Genomic DNA, 21147 nt, shown 5'->3' with positions numbered 1-21147 from the left:
ACTTCATAATGCTTGCTTTTTCGCGGCACTGTATAATATACGTCAATTATTGACCCTTGTATGGAGTGGTGCCGTGTTGTTCTACTGATGACAACAAGGAAAAGTCAAATTTAAAGCTATAGTATAGTGTTTAGTGTTTTCTCGTGAAAATTTTAGGAAATTATAGAAAGCTGCGAATTACAACTATATTTTAATTTACAGATATTAACTATGACAACTGAACAAAAATTTAATGCAGCAGTTAATGTAATCAGAAGTTTACCAAAGAATGGTAAGTTGCTGTTTTTCAAAATGGTACTCAAGTGTAACAGTTATCTAGCGACACATTTTTTGATTAGAATTTGATAGTCACATGGTTATAAATTTGGAAATAATTTTTTATATTCTGAATTTATGCATGACATTCTACTCAGGTTTTTCAGATCTCAACATATTTCACAGACTTGAAATATATTTAGAGTACTTATCTAAATAAATTAGCATATTCGCTTTAAAAATGAAACTTCTACTGATTGGTTTATTATTGATATACAAAGGTATTTTTCCTTCAACATGATTAATTGTTCAATCATACATACCTAGGGTTTCAAGATGAATTTTAGAGATTTCTTACAATTTAATACACAAACATCTCAGAGTGGTACATACTGATCAGTATGTTTTTACATTCTCTTTTTCGACGATTCAAAATTTTAGAAAGTATGATGATATATTACAGGTTAACATAATTTAGTATCTGAATAGAGATGAGAGAATATCATGGTTTGAGCATAAAAGAGTAGATTATTCAACTTGGTTTGTAACCCCCAGAGTATTTTTACCTATTCTAGAGAGTACAGACAAAAATGTTCCGCCTTTATAGACTTTGTCAACTTCACAGGCTCTTTTTCTAACTCTATAAGTGGATAAATGGAATATAAAATTTGTTTATATAGTGTAATTAATAAATATTAGAACATAGGCCAATGATAGGTTATTTGGATCCAATTTTAGTGATAGAACCAAATATAATATTCCTGTGGAATGCTTGAATTTTTTTATTCATCAGTTATTATTAAAATCAATACATAAGCATAGCTTTTGACAAATAATATTATTTTAAGTATTATTTGACATTATTTTACAAGGGAAACGATGCCTGATAATAAAATTAATTGGTAACTTTTTTATGAAACTTTGCAGTGTTTTTTATTAGAAAATATACCATAAACATAGTTCTACATAATACTGATATTTTGGTTTACTTGGTACTTGGAAAGTAAAATATATTGACAGCATAGAATGATATTTAATGGTTTTTGTTCACTCTCACTTTTTGCCACTACTACTGATTCAATTGAAAAAGCCATTGGCATGTATGAGTTCATGTTTTTCACAAATCTGAAATTATTAGCTGAGTAGTTTCGGTGACTATTGAGTTCAATTTCTGAGTAGTTGGTGTTCCTCATCGTTATTGAGAAGGTTGAGATATTGGTCTGAGTTTGTGCATCTCAGATATATATCTCTTTGTTGTTCGGCATTTAATTTAAGATCAATGCGAATGTGCATATGGTTTGAAAGCGGATTGCCGATTTTATGTTGTGCTACAGGACTTACAAGAGTGAGATCTAAGACAAAACAAAGGTCTTTGAAAGTTTATGTCTGGTAGATATTATCGGCACCACTGTTATTGGTTTGTAGAAAGCAATTTGAAACAATGACGGTGTTTGATTTTTTTGATATATCAAATAGTTCCTGCAATAATAAATACAATTGGTAACTATTTTAAGGATATTTTGTTTTAGCTGGATTTTGTATCACCGTAGTTTATTGTTGCTGTTTGAAATCATTTAGTGGGATTTACTTGATATGACGGGATGGAACTTTGAAATATTAATGTTTTTTGTCTTAAATGTAGTAGATAGTGATTTCACCAGGGCACGTCTCGGTTGATTTTGAGAACTTTGAGTGTACTGCTGTTCTAGTATGCAGTAATCATTAGCTGAGTAGTTTTTGAGGCTACTAAGTTCAATTTCTGAGTACTGTCCACTACCATCTCGATTGGATGTTCCTTATCGACTTTAAGAAGGTCGAGATATTGGTCCCAGTTCATGCACCTGTTTTATATAATATCCGGGAAAAAAGTAAATTCATAAAAAATAACATTTTGTTACGTGTCAACCCAGATTAAATGTCAAGCGTTCTTACCAGTTAGAGAAAAATTTATATATGGTTGTCTAGGGTTTTTTCTTCTTAATACTTCGTCGGTTAGAAGGAAAACAATTTTATTATAGAATTTAAACAATGGAAACACTTTACTTATGTACAATGTAAACAAGAGAACTGAGTAAAAATATTCGTGTTTGTGGTTTATAAGTTAATGAGCAGTTGCGTAATATTTACCTTCTACGTCTTACTCCCGACTGACTCGAGTGTTTTGTCGGCTTTAGGCTGCTGAAGAGAACTCGTGTCTCTTGCGTGGCTATAAGATGGAGTAGAGCAATAATCTCAATCCTACATATGTATATATTTTTTCTAAACATAACAGACATGGAAATATTAGCAAATTACCCTATAAACGCTCTGTATAATATTACATATTTCAGCTTTGTTGGGTGTTTCGTAGACAAGGTTTCAAAAATATGAACTAGATAATATTTCTCATTTCCCATTTTTTGGCAAAAAATATTTTACACCACTTCAGGGTATGCAAGTACTAGCGAGCCATTAGAAATTCAAATCAGAGCAATTAGAAATTCAAATCAGAGCAATTAGAAATTTGTTTTTTATTATTTTTACGGTACGCCAATGAACATCACTATTTGCTATCTGGAAATGATTAAGATCGTCGGCTTGATTCGCAAACCTCCATAGCACCAAATTTTACAGTAGATACAAAAAAATTAACAATGAAGAAAATTGAATTAAGGCTTGACCTGTTATTTTTTTAATAAAGGATAGAAATAGTAGCCAGAAAATAAACTTCGAGAAAATAATTGAAGAAAAACAGTACAAGGATTATCGGTTAGCTTTCAACAAAATGAGGGTCTGGAGTTGCGAGGTTTTCTATTTAAATTTTTAATTTGTATTGAATTTTTTTGAGCTTACACGAGTTTTTTTGTTAGATTCGTTCAGTAATTCTGTATCTAATGGTATCAGAATCTTGACATAAGAAAAAAAACAGAGTTGCCTACGTGGTTTGCGACCTAAGCCGACGATATAGATTCGAAAAATAATATAAATATTGAGTTAAAAGTAAAGTTTTCTCAAATTTGCGTAAAGCATTAGTAGAAAAAGCAAAAATATAATAAGGTTGCTTAATTACCCACACAAAAAACATTTGACGCTGATAACCTATTTGACCTTGTATATCATATCGACGCGTTTTTAATTAAATATGTATCGATATAACTCAATTCAAAGTAATTTTCTATTCAAGATTATTAATTGAACTATTAAGTTGACTTAATAAATTCAAAACCACTTTGACCTAGTGGAAAACTTGTTGGAGTGCCAATAAAATGAATGAAAAATTTCAATAAAAATACAAAAAGACGGAATCATACATAGTAGGTAGTTATCGAATAATTATTGTGTTCAGAATATTTAAACAGACATAGTATCATACAAATTTCTCGAGAATACTATTTATTGTACGAAATGTACAGCAAGCATTCAATTTGACCTTCTCTTCGTGTGTAGCAACGTGATTTTGCTCCACGGAGCTTATGATAAGAGGTGTAGATATCTTATAGACTACAAACTTTCATGGGAAGCACATATAAGCATTACCTGCAGGAAGGTAGCACAGGCACTTGGTATGCTTGGGAAAACCTCCACTATTTTGTCTTCCAAACACTTACTAACATTATACTACTCATTTATCCATTCCCACCTCTCATACCTGACACTAGTGTGGGGGAATGCTGCTGCCACACATCTTCTTCCGTTGAATGCTCTGCAAAACAAAGCTATCAAACGAGTCTTTGGTTTGCCTTATCTTCAGGCTTATACCTTCCAAACGGAATTTTAAATGTGAGATCTGTATACATACAGCGAGCAGTCAACTTCATACACAGATGTTGAAGAGGAGAGGTACACTCCACAATCTCCTTTAATGTGGTGAGGGATATTCTCCATCACAGTGTCAGATCAGCAGACTATCTACGAACCACAACAGCAAGAACTACAATGGGCCAAAGATCGATTGCATTTCAAGAACTAAGGTACTACAATCAGCTGCTAAGAGGGACTAGAATTCTTAGTGTGAACAGGTTTAAAGTGAACCTTCGGAAGCTGATTCAGCAAAACTTTTTTAAAAGCTTGTCATAAGAGGACACTGTACACTATTGTTAAAAAATACTGTAACCAACTTCTTATTTAATTTCACTTTCAACTCCCATAAGGCACTACCTGTGCCCCAGGTACTATATGCTAACAAATTATGGATATTTTCGTTTTTGTTAATTTTTGTTTCAATAATAAAGGATTATTTTTGTTTCAATAATAAAGGATTATTATTGTTACTATATTTGCGAAATGTTCTTTTGCTATCCATCAACGTATAAGATAGGAATATTTGGTATCTTTCCCGTTAATCATCACTGAGAAAGCTTTATCTGGGGTAAGTGGAATGGGTTCTTTAGCCTTTTAAGTCTTTCGCCAAGCGTATTTTATTCTATCAGCCGGGGTGGTCAACACAGCTTCAGAGACAAGTTTTCCCCTCATCCTTAAGTTTTTTGCTTACAGCTTTCAAACGATGATGAAAGTTTTGCAGTCTTTCGACGTGTTGTTCTCTCGCTCTTAGAAAATTTTGGTGCTGGGCTACCACGGAGACGTTCAAATGAGGTCCTGGTTGTAGCTCAACACTCGGATCCTTTTCTGTCTGAGTTTGTTGAAATATAAATTATATATAAATCTGTCTGTTTTCCTTGCGCATTTGATCAAGTTTCGAATAAATGGCCTTTTCATCAGCCTCGATTTTGAAGTGTCTTATCAAATATCTCATAAGATACCCCGTCAGCTCTGGGCGCCCCAATCGGTCCTTTTCATAAAAAACGTCAAAAAGTTGCCCTCGGGTCCTTCTTTGTTATACCACCACCACCACCAAAATAATAATAATAATTAGGGTTCACACCAGCAATGAAAATTTAGTGGTCCAAAAGGACCACCTAAGTTATGATTTAGTGGTCCAAAAATATAACGTGGTAGACAAAGGTAAAAAAATTAACATATGCATGCTACACACACTTTTATACATATTTTTACGGCATATATAAATTCTTTTATGCAAAAACAGCACAGTAAATATAAAACATAGGTTTTTTTTAAAATATATTGGGCGACAAATTTGTCGTCGATGTGTATGATTTTGGCGACATTTCTTGATGATTTGGCGACAATTGTCGCTGTGTCGCCATGTTGGAGTGAACCCTAATAATAATAACGACGAAATACAGAAAAGCAATTAAAATTAGAAGGAGAATGCAAAAAAAATATATTTTCAAAAAATTCTACATACATAATCTCAAAAAAGATCACGTGAAAATCATAAAATTTATTTATGAAACATATATGTAAATAAAAGTATATAATGTTTTTCACAATTTTGTATCGAAATCAGCAATATCTTCATTTACCTAGACCTCCACATGAACTCGCACAGGTACGAATAGAGCATTTGCCTACTCGTTCCCAATTCGCGTCGATTTCTTCTCTTGACATTTCGCCACATGGATTCAACTCGCTGCGTGTGAGCTCCGGTTTCGAGATCAACAAAATTTTCAGAGTGATTGACCGTATAGTGCTAAAAATTCATGCCTGGCAATGTAGGAATCGTCCCATACGCCTTCTATTTATTAGATATTAATACTATTACTTCTCTTAATACTTTTACAAATAACTGTCATAAGAGTTGCTTTTGTTCTGTCCGGGACCGCGTTTAAAAAATAGTCACCATCTTCACGGCATATTCCTCCGAAAACCCACTGATGAAAGTACATCATACCGCGATTGTACTTTCTTTTCGAGAAGCACGACTCTTCAATTTCCACAGTCATGCCGGGTCCCCCGATCTTCCTTTTATTTCGGAGCAATGAGTTCGCACAAACTTCCCTTAAATAATTCGTCAAATCGCTCATAGCCAGCTCTCGTTCTATAAATTTGCATGAGGAATACTCCTGCGACCAGGCATATATGAAAAGAGCGATGGTCTTTAGTGATAGTCTGGTACCCTCCAACCATGTACCGATCCTTAGTCCCTTCACCTCCCTACATGAGCGATTACTGCATATCCGCCGATCATAGTTACCGCTGATTTAACAGTCAAAGGATGTTTCTTCCTGCAAAAAGGCACTTTTTTATTATACCACGGTCTTGAAAGAATTTTACTGCACCTTCTTTATCTCCTACACATTCTAACGCACGGACATGTCTTTGTTATAAACTAACAGCACCTGAAAAATAATTCGAACCGAAATCCGAATTGTGAAACGAAACCGAAATTCAATCAACAAATAACAATAACAATTATCATCAATCGAATGTAAGCTTACATTTTCCCCCTCGACCAAACAGTAAATAAACAAATTACAGTCCCACGCGAAAATTTCCGACTAATGCCACCTAGTACAATACCTTTCAAAATTTTACAAAATTTCCAAAAAATTAAAAATTTTTTTCACTCTCTCCGCCATTGTTTTATGTAAAATAGTCTTCCATATACTTTTATTATTCATACTTCGCAATTTCTGTGGGGGTGGTATAACGAATAAGTACCGCCTTCTGGTCATTATTTTCACTGTAAAAAATAGTACGACTACAGAAAAGAAACATAAAGAAGCGAGAGGCAAAAGTAAATAATACAATAATATCATAATAAATAAAAGAAATAGTAGTATAGCTTAAGATGTTATCAAATTATCAGGTATTTATGGACAAGGTCCAAATAAAACCAGTATATCTTTAAAACGCACTTGAACGCGCCTATAAAAGCTCAGTAATTTATTTAGGAATGTTTAACTAATGTTTTAGTTATTTACGTTACGACGGTCTGGAAATTTTTGCGGATTTACACAAAGTAAAATTACAACAAATTTTAAATAAAATCAGCCATTACTTATTTTATTTGTATATATACGGACTATATTTGGACATAAAAAATAAAGCACATACCTTAAAGACGATTTCTGAATCACTAATTCGTTTTTTGGAATTCTTTACAACACACAACCACTGCTTGAAGGTTGACAATATGCTGAAGCCTACCTAGCTGGATAAAGGCTATAAGAAAGTCTGTGTTCTTAGCCGACCGAAAACTCGTTCTACCTGCTCGAAACTCAGAAAAGACGTGCATTAGAACCTTACCTAGGCAAATTTTAGGAACCATGCTTTTGTTTTTATAACTATAGATTAATTGCCGCTTTTCGACCCTCTGTGAGACAACATTTTCGAGAATATGAGATAAATTGGGTAATTGCAGTTTAGAGTCGAGTCATTTTAATAAAATATATGTTTATTATTGAAATATGAAATTTTATCGTTGAATTTTGAAATAATACAAATAAATAGCGGTGTAATATTTCCGGCTCTAGGCCAATAAAAAGAAATCTTATTGACCAGGAGCTCAAATTAAAGAGACTATCATTTATGGCCGGCTATCGAAATTAATTGATATGTCTAATTTTCAAATAAAGTGAGTTTTTATATTCATCAATGTCCGGAGTCAGCATAAGACGTAAGTGTTATTTTCAACGTAACCATACACCACACTGCCATTTCCAAAATAAGTGTTCTAAGGAGCCCGCATGAGCATTTAAATATGACAATTAGTGCAAAGGAGGTGCCTTGAATTCTCGAGGCAGTGCGAAGCTTGGCATAGATTTGCCCTCAAGACCAAAAAAGTGTAATTGTAACAGGTGATGAAACTATGATCCGACATCCAAAAGAGATTCCACAGAGTAGCATTGGCAAGTAGAGCCTGTGCCAAAAGAAGCAAAGGTCACGAAAAGCAACCAAAAAGTAATAGCTATAATATTTTGGAGCTGACTTACTAACGCTGTTACGTCAAAAAATTATCAAAAGAAACGCAGCAAAAATTAGCCGAAGTGTGTGCTTGCTTCATGTCAATTTTATTCCATATTGATTCGCTTTCCAAGGCTACTGTACTTGAATGTGACTTTACAGAGATTGAACAGCCACCATATAGCCCTGATCTGGCTTTGAAGATTTTTTCTTGGCAAAGCTGAAGGTCGAGTTAAGTGGTAAAAGATTTAATTGTAATGTACGAACATTTTGAACCTAAAGATGTATCATATTTTTTAAATAGCACTAGCGGACCCGACAGATGTTGTCCTGCATGTTATATCAAGCGATTAGGATATTAAACAAAGTAAGAAATGAAAGACAAATAATATAATAATTTTGTAATTCTTTATTTTGAAATAACATCAATTTTTCTAAAAACAATTCGTTATAACAAATATTGTTTGTTTAATTTTATCTTAATGCGAGTTGGTGAAAAATATTTTTATGAGGATGTAGCTTCAGTCAATTCACCTTTATATTTCAGTACATGAAAGTGTTGGCATTGTTTGTTCATAGCATCGGTTACAATTTGTGAATGTGAATAATAGTCGATGTCCGACTCATATTCAAATGCAAGAAGAAGAAACGATGCACGTGTCAATACAAGTTACAAACGCTGTTGTTCACGTGTTCTGAATGTTTCGGTGTTTCGTTGATGGGTCTCAATGCATTAGCTCGAAGGCGTACGTTGCGTTGCTCTTGACTTTCATTATCACGTCTGAATGCAGGTTTCTTACATTTTCATTGTCTTCTGCCGATCTAATTAACCGACGGTTTTGGAGTAATTGATTTCGAGTCCCACGAAAAACTTTCCTCCTCGTCTACGAAGAATTGTTTTATGTACGTAATTTATATGTGAATATAATACACTTAAATGCGACACCTAAAATATCAAAAGACACCGTGCAAAAAATTGGAATGTCAAAATAACGAAACAGACTTATTATAATACACTCAAACTAAAATGTCGAAAAATAAACGAAATTCTATGCACGTAATTATATCTGAATATAATACGCTCAATATTTATGTAAATGCGATATATATAATATCAAAACACGGCGTACAAAAAAATTAAATGCATTGAATGAATACATACACAAAATGAATGAAATGATTCAGCAGTTTACCTGCGGTATAGATAAATAATCTAGATACCTACTGCAGCGCCATCTGTCGGAATTATTTGTGAATCTAAACCATCCTCGAATCCACTTGAACACACACAAAAAAATTCATTCAAATCGGACAACCCAGATACCGACTGCCGCGCCATCTGTCGGACTTTTAGTGAATTTTAACCATCCTCGAATCAACTTGAAAACACACAAAAAAATTCATTCAAATCGGACAACCCAGATACCGACTGCCGCGCCATCTGTCGGACTTTTAGTGAATTTTAACCATCCTCGAATCAACTTGAAAACACACAAAATAATTCATTCAAATCGGTCCAGCCGTTTACGAGGATTTCACTGTCAACACTCGTAGAATTATATAAACCGGTTGTTTTTCAATAAAAAGTAAATGCAAGTTGAAAATATCTTCATTTTACTGAATGAAAATCAAAACAAAAATGAGCAAATTGTGTAAATAACTTTTTATTGAGGTTGTCCATATCATTCTCTTCGGAATTAAATTTTCTGTAAGTTTTATTTGAAAGTTTAATGCATTTATTAGGCATTTAACAGTTATTCTACTCCGAAAGTAAAAAAGATGTATTATTTTGAAGTTGAGTTTTTTCTATTTTACGTAAAAACTACTACAGTTACTGAGACCTATTTTATTCAATTTTTCGGGTTAAAATACGTATAGACCAAAGAAATTTGCATGACAATTTCAGACTCGCTTACGAAGCGTATTTGGTTTGTTATACCAACTTTTTTCCTTATATTTAGCTATAGAATCATTTCCCGAGAGATTGGAGTGCTATTCCGAAACAACCTGTATAAAGATAGAAGCTTTAGTCAGACGTTCTGAAAAGTGTGTGAGAATATATTGAAAAATAATCATAGTTTTTTTATTTATGATTTTCCCTTCTATGTTAGGCAAAGAACTCATGGACCGTGTATTTGCGAGTCACAGTCCCCAATTTAATCTAAAGCAGACCACTCATGATAATGCGGAGTCATACGACAGGATCGTACGACGGTGTTGTACAATTGAAAATTTGGCGAGGACACACACGGTACTACGTACGACGCAGTGTAGTCACACCACAATGTAATATTTTATTAGCTTCTCTCGCATTTGTGCGTAATGAAACAAAAATAAATTAAATCGCAGATTTTGTGCAACAACAGGCTCATGAAACGGTGTTCACTTAGTCAATTGGTACAATTTAAAAAAAGTCTCTGTATTGTTATTTCAACAAGAATGAACCGGTTAGCAGATAAAACATCGATGCAATTGACGGTGTTGTACTGCAGCAGTCAGATCTGTCTGAATGCGGTCAAATCGTACGATTTCGTTAAAGCATCGGGCACACGCGATCAAATTGCGTTCGTACGACGCCGCAGTATCGTGAGTGGTCCGCTTAATAAACAAACAGTATTCCGAACAGAAGTATCAAGTTTTTGTTTCAATTATTTTAGGATCATATCAACCTAGTAACGATTTGATGTTAAGATTTTATGGTTATTATAAACAAGCTACAAATGGTCCCTGTACTGGTTCCCGTCCGGCATTTTGGGATCTCGTCGGTAGAGCTAAATATGATGCATGGAAAAGTCTTGGTGATATGACTAAACAGGAAGCTATGAATAAATATGTTAACGAACTTCATACGTGAGTAACAATGACAAAATAGATTAATAAAAGTGTGAGATATTATACAGTGTGTTCATGAAAAAATGTAACTGTTGGGTTATTACAAAAATTAATGTTGATAACAACTTTTTTTTAATTATTAATTATTCAGGCCATTTGTTTGAGTCGATTAGAGGTGTAATATATATATTATAGCACTTCAGGTCTTGAAGGCTCACGGTTGGATTATTTTTTACAATTAAACAAATTACTCCCTCCACTACTCTTTTTACCATCACTCTCCATCCGATTCTGTTCTCTGTTCTTTCTCGCCACTCAGTTAATTCCACTCTCACTCAGTTGTGACGTTATAAGTTTAATAAAAATATTGAACAGGTGTCTGCTTGATGATCACGAGGTCATAGTTGCCTGAAACGTAGCGTTTGCTGTTATAATACAGTTTTTATTTATTAGTTACACATAAAAAAATCATTTTTCTACATAAAAAAATAAATTGAATAAATTTTGCATCTTGCAGGATTGTTAAAACGACCAACACTTTGAAACCATTTTTGTTGTATATTTGAATTTCTTGGCATCATAAAACACTTTATCAGGTGTTTTAGCCGTGGTATTTTTACATCCTGCCACAAAACACAATTTATATACCATTTTTCAGATTAATCAAAGTTTAATAATAACGCTTATTTTAGAATAACCGAGAAAATAACTGTCGTATTTACTTTGTACCAAATGTTCAGTGTTTATTTTATACCTATGACGTCACGCAATATGGCGGTCTTATTGAAATGTTTAAACTACCTACAAAATTTTTGAATTTTCAATATTTTTTTTCTCTATTAATATTGATCAAAGAATTAAAAGAAAAAACCCTATTATGTTATATGGAATTCCTCAAATTACGGCTTCTGAAAATTTAAAAAATTCATTTCTCTATTGTATATTGTTTTTGTATCTACCTACTTCTGAAATGCAGTTTTAAGTATTTAAAAATTCTAGGCTTTAATTTTTGGATTTTTCAACTTTGCAAAGTGGATTAGATTACCTTTTCGTTTACCTGAAATATCCTCGAACTGAGTTGGCGCATTCTTATCTCAACGTATTAAAAATCGTCACGAGTTTTAGAGCACTTCGTCATATAATAATATTCTTCCTAAATATTGAATTTCATTTTAGAATAGTTGAAACTATGAGTTATTCAGATAAAGTCGCCAATTTCTTAGAAGCTCCTACCAATGAATTGGACTCAATTAATATTGACGATTTAGAGCTAATAGCTGGAGATGTTTTGGAGAGGGTGAGATCACAGCCAAATTCCCCTTTGGGTAAGTAACGTTCAATTTATCAATATTTCGATTTTTGTTAGAAGTACGATCAAAAGTTGTTTCAAATAATTTGGATGTAACTTTACTGTAATTACCAAAACTAATTAGTAAACATTTAAAAGGTAATCTCGTACCTTCATTAAGGTTTATGTGAAGGGCAAACCTTGTACATCCATTAAAGCAAAACCTCGTAACATCAAGAAATAAATTTTTTCAAAAATATATTTTGTACATTATTTTAATAACATGAATTTAAGTCCTAGAAAGATGAATGAGCTTTTTGCATGTTAGACCAGGGTAGAAGCCTTCAAAAATAATAAAAATTGAAAAGAATAATAATAGTAGACCATTTACGGACGCCCTCTTTTCCTTTTCACTTCTTATCCCTTTAACAAGGATCTTTTCACCCAACTCTCTTCCTCCATTCTTGCAATATGCCCCATCCAACGGAGTCTTTTTGCTCTTACCACATATCTCATCTCAACTTGACCATACAGTACTTTGATCTCTGCGTTTGTGCTTCTTCTTCATTTGTTTTGCTATCGCACTCCTCCGAAAATCCTCCTTAGTACCTTTCCCTCCCATTTAGTCATACTTGGCCGAAAATAAATGTTAACATATGTTATATTTTGCTGTGAACTTGTCTTTTTTCGATAACCACATATGTTCTTTTAAGCACAGTAAAACTTTTTCTTCTTTGCATCTGTTCTACTCTTACCTCCCGAGTTATCATGATCCAGTTTCCTCAAATTATTTATTACCTTCCGTTACCGCGACAGCATTTCATTGAATGATTTCTCTAATTAGACTGAGCACAAAAGGCAAACGCGCGACATACTCGGCAAGCCGCGGGGGTAAGTGACACGTCGGCGGTGTCTTACTTAGTCAGGCACGAAGCGAGTCAGACACCGCAACGGCGACACGGAAGAAGTTTAAACCGGCGACGGAGCGGCGCACGGTGTTGTAGTCGCCAAGCGATGGAATAGCGACGGATGCATTTAATTTTTAGAAAAACCGTGGAAATTATTGCTCTCCGGGAGGTTAATTATTATAACCGGAGTATTCCGGACAATTTGGGAGGGTTGGAACTCTACGGGTGCTGGACAAGAAAAATAAAATTACACTACAATGGATTCCGGGACACACTCCAGAGCACACACAATAGATCTTTTGTGTCGCAAACCCCAAATCCATACAACACTATGTACGGACGCTAAACCAATGCAAAAAAAACAAAAAATCAAATCACAAGTAACCCTAAAACTACTACATTATTGTTACAATAATACATCAAGCTACCCTGTATCGTAAATAACCTACTTACGTTGAAATTATCTTTATAAACTTTATAAAACAATATTCCTTTTACTGTCCTTTTTCATTGCATGACACCATTTTTTCCCTAATTTTTCTCCCTTAGACATACAATACAATATTTATAACAAACCTTTATCAATCTAGGCTTCGATATCCTAACAAAAAATACAACAAATACCACGCGAAAGGATGGTAAAATAAAATAACGTGTTGTTGGATGCTGCTGTAGCTTGTCGGGCGGAACTCGATCGGCGCTGGTGACGTAAGCAAGCGATTGACGCGTTGCAAGAAGAAATGAGAGCGGAGTAAAAATATTGCCAAATTTCTGTTATGGCGTGCCGAATAGTTAGAAAATTTAAACCAGACATCGTATTATGTGTCTTGACAACAGGTTATTGTAATGCGGTACTTCAATCGACGTATTCTTGATATTATGTACCCTGAATTATTTTGAAAAACTTTTATTCACTTTTTTCTTTTTAAACCCAACGTAAATCGAAATATTATTGTACTAATACGCTGAATTAATTTTGAAATATTGCAGCATCCAGAGAAGGTTCTCCAATTCGGTTTGGATCTAAAAGTGCTAGCTCTACGTCAACTCCTTCTGTATCTAATAGTACACCAGATGAATCTGATCACAGTGATGATGAATATATTGACACAATCGAGGTAATGTTAATTTCTAATCTGTATTGTTGAGGATATCTATCAAGTATCTATAATAATTGGTATAAATTGAAAACCGATAGAGTGCCGAATTGTACGTACAATATACAATTAATAATTTAATATTTTTAAATCAATTTGAAGTGGAAACTACAGAGATCAACATCACATTATACGGATTAGAGCAATCTTGTACAGACAAATGACATTATCAAAACCCCAGCCCTTGAAAGGTTGTAGGTAAGCATTTGATGAGTAGGATAAATGAATAAAACAAAATAATAAACAGTGAAAATTTCAACTGGAATGAATTTTCTCTCCATAACGAAGTTTGTCCTTTCCCTACATATATTATATTATATGGTACTTGATACATACTTATTCGATAAAAATAATTTGGGTCCTACTTTGAGAATTTTATTCCCCAATAATTTGGATTTCAACGAATTATTTCATCACTTCTTATAGGAACTAACCTCATTTCTTGAGATCTGTTAAAAATATAGTTAATTGATTCAAATTGTTTATGACTATGAAATCTAACCTCAATAATTTTGTAATCACCGATAAATTGTTTATATTTCATCTAATTTTCTACTAATTTTATATTTCTTTATAGTTATTATTGTATACGATAAGATTTAGTATTTAAGGCAGTTTGTACACGGATGCTGGGTTCTTAATAGTTTGATATTCCTCGAGTACTTTAGTCAGATTGTTGAAACCAAAAGTAACTTTATTTATTCTCAATTTACTTAATAAATTGTTTTTTTTTAACACAGTAGTGAATTGAGTTATTCAACTAAATTGTATGGTAGGAGTCATTAAAACAACTTGGGGGCCTTTTCACATCAGGTATATTTTAATAATGTAATGAATTATCTGTCTACTAGCTTATAATACGTCGATATTGCTTCCGGAAAACATAATTACGTTTTATGAAATAAAATTAAATTTATAGTTACTCAAAACTACTTTTTAGAAAATATAATTTTATTCAAATCTTTTAACAAACGAAAAAATGTAAAAAGGTAAAGATAAAAAGTGTGTGAATTCGATTCAGCATTCTACTGGTGTCAGTTTACTTGTTAGGTTCCCAAAACTATAATGTGAGTCGTGTGACTGACACACAAATGGCGCTGCCATTGTCAAATCCATATGACTTTTATGAAGTACCAACTTTCAAAATAGGTAATGACTGTGGTGTGACAGATAATTACTTTACAGCTTCAAATCAACAGCCAATGTGGACTGAAGTACAATTTTCTTAGTTCATATGTTGTAGTTATGATGTTATTTAACGAGTATTTTTTCTTTTAGAATCCTGTTCCATTAAGAAATAACACGTACAATGAAACCATCCCAAACGGATATGTTAACAATTCTCAAAGTCAACATATTGCGAGGCCAAAAATTAAATCAACTTCAAATATTGATATATCCCAGGAAATCACAAAAGCAGTTCAAAGTCTTCGTGTAGATATTGAGAAATTATCACAAAAAGTCAGTACTTTGGAATCATCAAAAACATCGCTAGTTGCAAGACAAAGGGGAATGTTCTCAGGAGTATCGAAACAATTTTTGGTTTTTGTAATAATTTGGCCTTTTATCACTCACCTTATTTTAAATCGATATTATTCTAGACGAAACTAAAGCTTAGAAAAATAACGAAAGGACACAGACATCCTACCGAGTATATAATTACAATGTGTTTGCAGGTTTTCAGAGATATTTCAGCAGTCATAATTTGTGATGAATGCCATACATATTTTACCAATATATGCTACAAATTTCATCAAAAAAGTGCATTTTTATAGATAATTTATATGAACAAGAGAAATATTCACCATTTAATTTTTCAACATCTTCTTCAGAAGATTTTATACTATGATAATAAAAATACAGAAATTGAATATTACATATTTATTGACAAGAAAATTATAGAAAGGTGCTAATACAACTTTTTCGGTATGCCTTTTCTCAGCCTCTGTTAAGTTTCTATATCTTTCATGGTCATATTTATGTTTTTTAGTTAAGTTCTGGTTGATAGGTCATAATATATCTGTAAAACAAAAAATAGAGCGCGTGCCGTGTGCTGGACAACGCCTCTAGGACTTCCAATGTCCAATTTTTTCATTTTTTTTTTTGGTAATACATTAGTTTAAAAATTCAAAAAAACATTTGTTTGAAACTAATAGATATTAAAAAAAAAACAAAATTACATAAAAACTTATCTTTGAAATAAAACATTTTTTACCGTGATTGGTCGAAGGCCCCTGGGACGGTGCCGGCAATGAATGAGTTAATCAATTTTTTAATTAAAAGTACTCAAAATTTTCATTTTAAAAAAATTATTGTTATAATCAAAATTTTCAAAATCGTGGTAACTACTTATGAAAAAAAAATGATAGATCAAATTTTTATGATTAAGTGGAAAATGGAGGGGCTACTTGACGTGATCTTGTTTGGATGACCTAAATTTCTGTTCTGATTATTTTTTATTAAATTTATGTGTAAGATGTCGTGTCCTTTTTTTTTGTTCGTACAATATTATAAATATTTTTTGAGGTGTAATATTTTAATGGGATTTTTAATTGCAACTAGTCTTAACCAGTATCTTTTTTACTGATATGGTTGTAAGACTACTTTATTTTTACAATTTGGTGATATACAAGTTAAACTTATGTAATGTACTATGTTGTTGTTGTTATTTATGTATATATGAAGTTTTATATTATTTTGGTTTGGAATAAAAGGAAGAAAATTATTACTTGATTTTAAAATATAATAATGAATCGAAAAATGCTGATTGGAAATTCCAGGAATAGTTTTTCAAATGATGATTGGTTGTCATTTGAATCTAATGTAACAGTAACATGTACTTTCAAAATTATAGAGGGAATTGATTAAATTTTAGAAAAAAAAACTTGAATTTATAATCTATCTAGCTAAAAAGTGGAAAATATTTCTTATTATAGTTACTAGTCTATGCAGATGATGTAATACAACCAAAAAATAAAAAAAAGACGTACTGGGAATTCATAGAAAATGCAGAAGTAGAGAACCTAAATGCGAATGAAGAGAAATCCATATTCATGAAAATAACGCATCCCAAAAAGCATGAAACGAAGAGAAATTTTAAAATAAAATTACACACCCAGTTAGGTTTACCTTGTAACACTTAACAAAGACAATAGCGTTGCGGAAGAATATATAGAAATAAGGTTAATTCGAGGAATCAACAACGTTTTTAACCTTTTCGAGACAGCAAAAAAAAGTGATCCCGTCTCTAGGATAGATAAAAAATTGTAAAATATTTGGGGTTTGCTCAGTAAAAAATTTTCGTAATGCCATCCGTATTCAAGATTGAGGGCGTTGAAGAAAGAAAAATTTTTCATGATTTTTCTGCAACTACTGATAACATTTTATTGAAATTCTATACGAATATGTTTTGGAAGATGATACATCCAATGAATTTGTTTTTATGTCTGACTCTCATAGAGGACGGTTGTTACACGGTTCGTACCAAGTAGTATTAAACATAACTTTTTTATTATTAGATTTATTAAACAAAATTTGAAGTGAACTTAAACATCATTTAATTTTACAACAAAAATGTACTCTTGATAAAACTTGATACTGTGTATCATTTTCAGAATATGTTAATTTGAAAATTATGAAGCAATAACCGATGCTGGTTTGAAGTAATAATAAATCTATTAATTAAACCAAAAATCACAAGATGAATATTTAAAAAAAGGCTAATAACATAAAATAGAATTCAAATAGAATAGGTGTATCTTTTTTGTAAATAATCCATTAATCTGTTGGGAATCAGCTATGAAGTCATTGAAGTGACGATTAATTCTGTCTCAATTTTTGAGGTGAATTTACCTCTGCAGCATAAACTTTTTCTTTAAGATACGACCAAACTGTGTAGGTAATCCAATGGATTAAAATCGCATGACCGAGGAGGTCAATGAATCGGAGCTTCTGCATATCTACCAATCCATAGATTCGGAAAATGGTTACTCACTCAATCAATTACTACACCTATCAAAGTACGGTAGAGCTCTATCGTGTATAAAAAATAGAGATATTTGCTCGTTTATCGTTAAATCTTCTAATATCTCGAATAAGTGATTGCTTTAAAAATTCAGGTACATATCACCTTTTAAATTTCCAGAATCTGATAATTTATTAATTTGTTACCTAAAGTTGCTGCTCGAACATTAACTTTAAATGAATGTTGCTGATGTAATACCCTTTTGGCATGTGGATTCTCATCACACCAGTAGTGTATATTATGGGAGTTAAACATAGCTTTTCGCTTAAAAATGGCCTTATCCGTAAAAAGATTACATTTTAAAAAATTTAGATTGAGGACTGTCCTTTCTTGTAATGTTTGACAAAAACCCACTCTAACTAGTAGATCATATGTTTTTTTATTAATGGTTCTTGTTGTTCTTGGTCTACCAGCATTTATTTTTTCATGTCTCACATTCCCAGTTTCTCGACAACGCCATTCAATGGCTCTAAATGTAATTATAGTTGGTAAGTTTCTTCTAGGAAACTCTTCTACATAATGCGTAATAGCTGCACTAGAGTTTCGTAAACAGTTGCCTAAGGTTAATGACATGTCAGTGTATCCAAAATTTGAGTTCATTTTGATTAACAATATCTAATTTAAAATTTAACAAATAACAAGGTTTCAGAAATGTATTTATTATTGACCAACGTCATAACTATCAATGAATGAAAGTTTTCCTTGGCAAACTCAGAGGAAATGCTATTGCCGTGTAAAATTCAAAGTTAAATAATTATGAATACTCAGCCTCAGTATGAAACAAACAACAGTTTGAGTTCCAGAACCGAAATACATAATCATCTAATTGTTGTTTGTTTTATACTAAGGCCTCAAATACCTCAGTACCTATAATTATTTCACTTTGAACAACAAGATCCTATACTGATTAGATTGGATTTTTGTGAAAGGTTACAAGAAACGACAGCCTTCAATCCCATTTTTTTAAATGTATCTATTTTATCGATGTGGTCTCATTTAAGCAACAAAAAATTTTTAATTCACATAATGCTTACTTACTTATTAATTATAATTTATAAGTTTATAACAGCACGGTTATTTTTTCATTATTTTCAAATCAAAATATTCCGAAAACGGTACACAGTATCGAATTTTTTCTTCAACACCCTTTATCTTGAATACGTTACGAAATTTTTTTACTGAGCAAACCGTTATCTATCTAACTATCATAAAGACGGAATCACCCTTTTTTGAAACACTTTGAATATATAAATCTGATTTTTTTTTATTTATAACTGCTTTTATTCGCCCTTTTTTTGAATACGCAGATAATGCGGCAATAAAGTAAGACTGCTGGGACTTATCTGGGATGGTTGCAGTCCTCAACTGGATTCCCAAATGTTAAAGTTGAGTTGAATTTGTTTCTTGTGGTGTACAGCTTGAGTCCTTTGGGTGTGGTTGAAACTCTAGCCTGGCAGTTAGGTGTAGTGTAGATAAGTAGGGGAAGCATTCAAATACATTCTGGAGGTTTTGTTGAATTTATCGAATGGAGAGGGAGGTCTATAACAAATTAATTTCTTCAACAACTCGCATGTTAGAATAAATAAACCAGAAGTGCCACAAATTATCATAAATTGTAATTATTTATTGAAAGGTATTAAAACACAAAGATTTCTTATTGAATACTGTCGAACATCGTGTTACATAAAAAATTGTAATGTAGACAAATTCAGTTGGTTAGCACAACTTATCAAATAAACACACAAAAAATCTATAATAAATGTTCGAAGAGGGCACCTTGCACTTCTTAACATTTTCGGAGTCTATGGAGGATATTTCTTCGAACTTGGAAGAGTTTTCCAAGAGTCTGCCTTATAGGGTCAAAATGTAAGTATATTCTATCGATCATTTCGTTTTTTCTGTTTACCGGATTAGTTCTAATAGTAGCTCATGTTATGAGAAAAATATGGAATTTAAAAAAAGGTCACAATTTCAAATACAAAGTTATAAATTTTGAATTTTGTAAACTCTCAGTGTGTAATATTAATATTTCCTTTCCATGGACATTTTCTCCAAACAAACCTAAGATATATAAAAATGTACTGAATGAATTAAAAATAGAGTATACATTTGAAGTAAAAGACATGAATAGGAAATTGGAGTTTAATGAGGATGTTAACCGATATAAGTTTCTAATTTTTCATATTTAACAGATATACCATCTAGAAACGCCACAAAATATAAACTTACTCTTTATTTAATCCTTTCCTGATGGAAATTATTATGCCTCTAATGAAGTTCCTTTCAGACATCCATCAAAAGTCCACTTACCATTAATTATAAATATCTCAACTCATTATGCGTTATTTAAATCAAATTTCTAAAGGAATCTTATCAACACCATCTTGACTAGACGCAGAGGTAAAGATTATACTCCTTTGACATAATTTACACCAAGATAAATTCATTAGTTGACTGAAACCGCATAAAGCATACTTTGAAACGGGGTTTCAATGGAAGGCACATCAGTTCAGTGATAAGCGGAGATAAACTAAGAATTTAAGTTTCTCAACGCAATATATTCACTAAAAAAAGCGTACAATAAAAATTTTCCTATTTCTACAGATTTAATCATTTTTAGAATAATTTTTTGACAAGATCAACTTGCGAGTATTGAATTTGATAGATATTAACCCATATTAGCCCCGCGTTACCATATGGTATGGCTTTTACGAATTTATTTAAAGCAGTCTGTATTTTATATAGTCACCTACTAAGAGATGGCGCCAGCTTACAATTGAGATATGACCAAAGCATATGTCTGAACTGTGTTGATCTTTTATCTATTTTAGTAGCAGGTTAAAAAAAGTGATCGTTTGTAAAGTGTGTAAAAACATGGAACCTAATTTAGTGTAAGTACAAAATTACTTATTTATTATTAGGCTTGCTCTTGTTAGC

General features: G+C 32.3%; 1 protein-coding gene and 1 long non-coding RNA gene across 2 annotated transcripts; one reads left to right on the top strand and one right to left on the bottom strand.

Moving 5' to 3' along the window:
• The first annotated feature begins 62 nt into the window (after nt 1-62).
• Nucleotides 63-16362, top strand: LOC130440775 (acyl-CoA-binding domain-containing protein 5). Its single transcript, XM_056774102.1, has 5 exons — nt 63-271; nt 10659-10851; nt 12010-12158; nt 14020-14147; nt 15465-16362. The coding sequence occupies exons 1-5, from the start codon at nt 211-213 to the stop codon at nt 15795-15797; spliced, it is 864 nt and encodes a 287-aa protein (XP_056630080.1). The 5' UTR covers nt 63-210; the 3' UTR covers nt 15798-16362.
• Nucleotides 16053-20716, bottom strand: LOC130440777 (uncharacterized). The gene is made up of 2 exons (XR_008909559.1): nt 20440-20716; nt 16053-19749 (listed from the first exon to the last, which is right to left on the bottom strand). It is a non-coding gene; the product is annotated as an uncharacterized LOC130440777 (long non-coding RNA).
• Nucleotides 20717-21147: the final 431 nt, after the last annotated feature.

Source organism: Diorhabda sublineata, chromosome 2, assembly GCF_026230105.1.
Source record: "Diorhabda sublineata isolate icDioSubl1.1 chromosome 2, icDioSubl1.1, whole genome shotgun sequence".
Taxonomy (NCBI): domain Eukaryota; kingdom Metazoa; phylum Arthropoda; class Insecta; order Coleoptera; family Chrysomelidae; genus Diorhabda; species Diorhabda sublineata.
The sequence above is the reverse complement of the archived record's forward strand: the minus strand, read 5'-3'. Positions and strand labels throughout refer to the sequence as shown.

What these genes read in the sequence shown, in the direction of transcription:
- LOC130440775 (XM_056774102.1), top strand. Translation starts at nt 211, where the DNA reads ATGACAACTGAACAAAAATTTAATGCAGCAGTTAATGTAATCAGAAGT. An exon ending in CAGAAGTTTACCAAAGAATG is followed by an intron (nt 272 to 10,658) that starts GTAAGTTGCTGT and finishes CAATTATTTTAG; the next exon opens with GATCATATCAACCTAGTAAC. An exon ending in AATATATTGACACAATCGAG is followed by an intron (nt 14,148 to 15,464) that starts GTAATGTTAATT and finishes TTTTTCTTTTAG; the next exon opens with AATCCTGTTCCATTAAGAAA.